Source organism: Leishmania donovani, chromosome 19, assembly GCF_000227135.1.
Source record: "Leishmania donovani BPK282A1 complete genome, chromosome 19".
NCBI classification, from domain to species: Eukaryota; Euglenozoa; class Kinetoplastea; order Trypanosomatida; family Trypanosomatidae; genus Leishmania; species Leishmania donovani.
The window spans coordinates 1-5,864 of NC_018246.1; the positions used below are offsets into that span (position 1 = coordinate 1).

General features: G+C 57.9%; 2 protein-coding genes across 2 annotated transcripts; both read right to left on the reverse strand.

The window, feature by feature from the left end:
- Positions 1-1,156: 1,156 nt before the first annotated feature.
- On the reverse strand, positions 1,157-2,044 carry LDBPK_190010 (hypothetical protein, conserved; the record flags this gene model as incomplete). Its single annotated transcript, XM_003860134.1, has 1 exon — positions 1,157-2,044. One exon carries the CDS (start codon positions 2,042-2,044, stop codon positions 1,157-1,159), a length of 888 nt encoding a protein of 295 aa, XP_003860182.1.
- Positions 2,045-3,304: 1,260 nt separating this feature from the next.
- LDBPK_190020 (hypothetical protein, conserved) lies at positions 3,305-4,078 on the reverse strand (the record flags this gene model as incomplete). Its single annotated transcript, XM_003860135.1, has 1 exon — positions 3,305-4,078. One exon carries the CDS (start codon positions 4,076-4,078, stop codon positions 3,305-3,307), a length of 774 nt encoding a protein of 257 aa, XP_003860183.1.
- Positions 4,079-5,864: the final 1,786 nt, after the last annotated feature.

Consider the following 5,864-nt stretch of genomic DNA (forward strand, 5'->3'; position numbering starts at 1 on the left):
CTAACCCTAACCCTAACCCTAACCCTAACCAGCACACTCTATATTCCCGCAGCGCGCAGCACACCTCTCCGCACTTCGCAGCGAAGAGAAATTTTTATATATAAGCAACGCAAGCAGACGTCTAAACAGCTACAGCGGGGAGAGTATCCAGCCCATCGATGCAGTGGATGTTCCTGCCGATGACTAGTCCCGTCAGAGGCAAAGCGCACAAGCACACACAAAGCAACGCTAACCCTGATTGCTCAAGCGCCGCAGTGAAGGGAGAACGCCGCAGAGGAAACCGATCGAAGCTGGACAAAAGGCACGGGGACAAGAAACAACACCGCGGAAAGGCCCACCTCACTCACCGTGAGTGACGCGCAGTGGTTCTTCTCGGAAGACGTGCCGGTAGTCAAACACTCACAACAGCGGCGCGCGGCGCACGAAAGCCATGGCTCTCTACGGGAGAGCGCGCTGTCGCTCTGGAGATGTAGGCCAAGCCCTAGGTAGCCACGAAGTGGAAACGACTGTTCCCTTATCTGACTGCTTCTTGTCTGCTGCCTGGACGTTATTCGATGCGGTCTGCGGGCTATACTGTCGTGGCGAAGAGTTTAGAAGATGGGAAACGGGGCACAGAGGAGGCGCAAAGGCTGATCTGCAGCACAGGTGCGCGGAGAGCAGAGGAGGGGTTTGAGGAGCAGTGACGCGGACGAGAAGAAATTTCGGTGCACTCACACACAGTGTCGGGTTCCTCTTCATCACCGACTGGCATTGTTGGTGCCCAGAGACAGGTGCATATCGAGCAAGTGAGGTACTGCGCAGAGAGAGAGGGTGGAGCTAGCGCAACCGGCACACTCCATCCAGACTGTTTCTACTTTTGTCATTTTTTTCTTTTCTGCCTCGTCATGAGAGGAACCCTCGAACCTATGCACAGCGCAAATAGGAGACAAGACAAAAGTTCAAGGAACGAAAATAGGACGGGCAAAGCAGCATAGCAGCAACGCGATATGGCCAGCTGCGCTGGCAAGGAGGAGGATCACAGTTGAGGTGGAAAGCAAAGCAATGAAGGGGTAACAGCAGGGAGGAGATTATCGTGGGCCCCCACATCCGACCCCAGGTGCTCGTTACGGTGCAGAGCGAGGTAGAAGAATTGCTAGACACGCGTACCGCATCCCCTTCAGATGACGTTGAACTGCACAAGAAAGAAGCCGATCAGGGCGATGATGAGGAAGACGCAGCAAACGTACAAGAAACAGTTCATCGGGCGGGTCTCCTTCAAAAATTTTTTGAGGCGCCTGTTCAGGCCCCGCAGCTGCTCGGCGTTCTTGTCAATCACCTGCTCTGTTTCATCCAGCATCGCGTTCTGCATGTCAATCTGCGCGCCGATTTGAACGGCCAAGTCATGCAATCGGCCAACGCCCTCCTTAATGCGACATAACCCTGCGTCGATCTTTGCGTCCTGAGCGGCGATCGTCTTCATCTGCTCTTTGGACTCCTCGTGTTCCTGGAGCATGCCACCACCTAAGGTGTTGTCCACCAACTCGACATCGCCTGGCCCCACCGTCTCGCCGTTGCCGTTATCCTTCCGCCGCATGCCGAGCAGCTGCTGGCGTAGCTGAGCGCGCTTGCCAAGCTGCATCTCCTGCACAGTGTTGATTTCTTCACGTCCCAACTCAACGCGCTGAGCCTCCATCTCCTTGAGGTTCTGCAGCGCGGAGACGCAGTTGTCGTACTGCGATCTTCGCCCCTCGTAGTCGCGCTCAAGTAGATGGACCTTGTTTTCCTTGGGTTTCTTCTTCTTGTTCTCTTTTGCTAGCCGGCGCTCCGCCTCGAGCACTAACTTGTGAATCTCTTCTAGTGTTTCCTCCATGAGTCGGAGGTCCTTGCGAATCTCGTTGGACTGCACAATGGCCATATGGTCCTGTCCGTGCTGACGGCAGCCCTCGTTGCGCTCGTTGATGTTGTTCTTGGCCCGTGTGGCGGCTCTAACGAAGTCATTCGTCAAGTCCTGGAAGGGGTCGCCGGATATGTCTCGACTCTCTTTCTCATCCTTGGCCCCAGCCATCGCACGCACACGGTGAAGGCGACGGATGGTGTCGCGCAACGTTGAGCGCATCAACCCATCTGTGTTCGGAATGTAGTTCATTTTCGTGGTTGCTACGGGGGGGGGGGACGGCTATGCTACGCGTGTAAATATACGGCCAAACGCTGCAACCAAAAGCACCGTGTAGCTTTATGTGTTTGTCTGTGCACAAGGAAGCATGCATGCAGACGTATCGAAGCTGGAATAGAGAGAGAGCAGCCTCAGTATCAAATTTTGCCTTGCGGAAAAAAAAGAATTTAGAATAAAAGCATGATCAACAGCCCATTGAACACCACCGATGAACGCCAATGGCGCCGAGGAACGACATGAAGACAAGGATGTGCGGTACAAGAGAGCGCGAATCGCAGATATCGTAGTCTAAAAGTGCGCTTGTGTGCATAGCCATGGAGACAGAGAGACCCTGTCAAGTGTGTAACCATCGCAAACAGGTACCACGCCGTGGTGCCCTCCTCCACTTGTAGACAACAAGGGGGAGAGGTAGTATTCGCGCTAGAATGAAGAACAACAACGGCGTACAACACGCACGTCGAGCAGTATAGCCGAAGGTGGCCTTTATCTAGGCCGAGGACAGCAAAACAGGAGAATGAGCATACGCAAGATACGCAACACCGAGCGAGAGAGAGGAGAGGGAGTGTCCGGCATAGTGTGGCGCGCCGGTCACCGTCGTCTCCATGTGCTCTCGCCGTCTTGTGCATGATGTTGGCCGTCTTTCTGTTTTTTCGTGTGCTTCTCTTCTTCTGTTGCCACGATTTCGTCTATTGCGGCCGTCCCCGACCGTCGGTTGTGTTGTTGTTTGCTGTTGTTACTTACGAAAAGAAAAGGATGCAGGCACGGAGACATGCACACAAACGCAAAACACACAGACAGAGGCCTTGGCGTGATGAGGACTACTGCGAGAAGCTCATCTTGATGGGGATATACTGTTGGGGGGAGAGACGTGCGGAAAATCCTTCATCTTTGTGTGTGTGTGTGTGTTTCAACGGAGGAGGAAGAGCCGCGCGTGGCGATGGTGGCCGTTTTGGGTGAGGCGAGTGAGGTGCGAAGAAAAGACCGCTGCCTTCGTCAGGATGCGGTCACGCATGTTGTGTTTCTCTTTGACACGAACAATTCTCGCTTGCTCAGTTGCCTCTCCTTCTCTCCTTGTCAAGACACAATGTGATTCGACGGTACGGAAGGGCACCTGTCTCTCACCACAAACGGTCTCACATTCACCAGCTTCGTCTACCACACGCCACCGCCGTTAGTCGGCTGGGAAGCACGGTTAAAGGGGACAGCGGACTGCTGCCGCAAGGCCGACTCGGGCACCTCGCTGGAACGGAAGCGAACGGGGAACGCATTGCCGGTGGCGCGCTGGTGCGCGAGAGGCACCGCCGAGGGGTACGAGTTGTACGGCGCCTGTGCCTGGGTGCCCATGAACGGCCGGGACGCCTGAACGCGCTCTGGGGCGTTGTTCCAGTAGTCGAACTGGCTAGCCGAAGGCCAAGCATGCTGCTGCTGGGGGGGCTGCTGAATGCGCGAGTCAGTGCCCAGGGACCACTGCCGCGTTCCGAGGTTCGCCGTGTCGGGGCGGTACACAGCGTGCTGCTGAACCGTCGGCGGAGGGGTCGGAGGCTTGCCGGCCTGGGCTGAGAACATGTAGAGGCCGCGCTGCGTCTCTGCCGTCTGCGTCACACGGGGAGGCAGCTTCACGGACACGACGCGTTCAATCTCCAGTACGTAGTGCGGCGCAATCACAAGCGCCACAGGCGCCGGCGGCTCAGGAATCGGCTCCATCTCCATCACGGCAGGGGCTTGGACGGTGTTTACCACCACCTCCTCCTCAGATGACTCCTCCGGCTGCGCGGGCACGGACTGCTGCACAGACTCGGGCTGCGACTGCGGCGGCTCCGGCGGCGGCGGCGGCGTCCGCACCTGTGACTGCGCCCCTTTCAGTGGAGAGGGGGTCTCTTTGGCGGCGAGGGCCCCAGCCCCCACGCTGGTGCGCTGACGCACCATATCCGCAAACGATGGGCCGCTACCGTTCTTCGCCCACGTCGACCCCGACGCAATGTCACCCTTCACGTGCACAACTGGACCATGCGCTTTCTCCTCGGTAGCTGGCTTGCTCCTCTCCGCAGCGGCAGCCAGTCCCGCCTGCGGGCGGCGGGGACGCTCTTGGCGCTCTGGACGATCACGGCGATCGCCGCGCTCACCACCCTCACGGCGCTCCGCATTGTCACGGCGGCGCTGCGGGCGCTCTGCGGGAGCACTACTGGAGTTGGCGGTGGGGGGCTTCGGCGAGTTCCGCTCTCTCGGGGCCTGGCGGGGCTCTGGCTTCGGGCCTGCGCTCATTTTCAAGAGAAAATTAGCACCTTTTCGCTCTTGACTTTTTTTGGAGCTCTCTGGTCCAACGTCGGGTGGTATCGCTTGTTACAAAGACGGAGGGGGTTAGAGAAAAACAAATAATAATCGCGTGTGTTCACTAGCTGCATGAATTGTGCGTGCAGGTGTGCGCATCGTGGCAGAGGAGTGAAGGGGGGCGGGTGGCGGCAAGGGAGAGAAATCGGGGGTGGTAGGGAGACGAGCTGAGGTGCTTGCCGGTCAAACGGGCCAGGTCCCTCGCGAGAACGAGAGATTAATACGGGAAATCGGTAGGGAACATAAAACGGCGACAAGGGGCTAGAACAGATGCGCCTAGGTGAGAGCAAGCCGATGTTCTCCACGCGTGCCGCCGTCACCCTCGAACGCGTTTGCTACAGCGGGTGCATACACCGCAAGACGCCATCGACACCCCACACTCATCTGCGACTCCGCAGCAGAGGGGCATTGCTTGTTCAACTTCATGTCCAGTACGCTGTCACATACACTCCACGTTGAGGGAGGGGGAGGAGAAAAATAAAATATCGCGAGAGAAAAAAACTTGCATCTATGAGAGGGAGGAGTCAAGCAGATGCATGACACACACCGCCGGAGAAGGGGAGCGCCACGCCGCAGTCGCCGAGGTCAGCCGTCTGCGGCAGCCACCCTCCTACTCGCACGGCATCCGAAAAACCGGTTTAGCGGGACGCGCTCGACACGGCCTTCGTGCCCTCAGCCATGGCGTGCTTCGCGAGCTCCGCCGGCAGCACAATGCGCACCGCCGTCTGCACCTCGCGCGCACCCAGCGTGCGCTTCTTGTTCGCGCGAACAATCGACGCGGCCTCAGTGCAGATGCGCTCCATCACGTCGTTCACGTACGAGTTCACGATCTTCATCGTGCGGTGCGACATCGACATCTGGGCGTTGATCGCCTTCAGCGAGCGGCCCACGTACACGTTCCACGTGCGCTTAGGCTTGCGGTGCGACTTGTGCGGGTTGGAAGCCTTGCGGGAAGAAGCCATGGTGGTGTGAGGGGGGTGGGAGATGTAGTAGAGCGGGGGTGGCTGGACAGCGAAGGTGGGCTGGGAAGCTGTCGCAGAACCCATGAGGAGAGAAAGCAGGTGGCAAGGGAGGGAAAAGTTGAGGAAGTCAGCGTGGCGGGAAGGCAAAGCGAGGAAGCATGCAGTGGTTACGGGAGAGGAAGACATGCCGCAAGGCGTCGGTACGGCAACGCCTCTCTTCACAGGGTGTATAGGGCGACAGGGCGAGAGGGGCATCACCGGCGGCGTCGCGAGCCGCAGGTGGCACCAAACGGCGTTACAGAATGTGTCTTGTGCTTTGCTCTGCGTTCAGCACGCACCGTCCACGTCGCGCAGCGATCAGTGCGACTGCAGGTCAAACAGGAAGAGATAAAAAAAAAACTTGCATCTATGAGAGGGAGGAG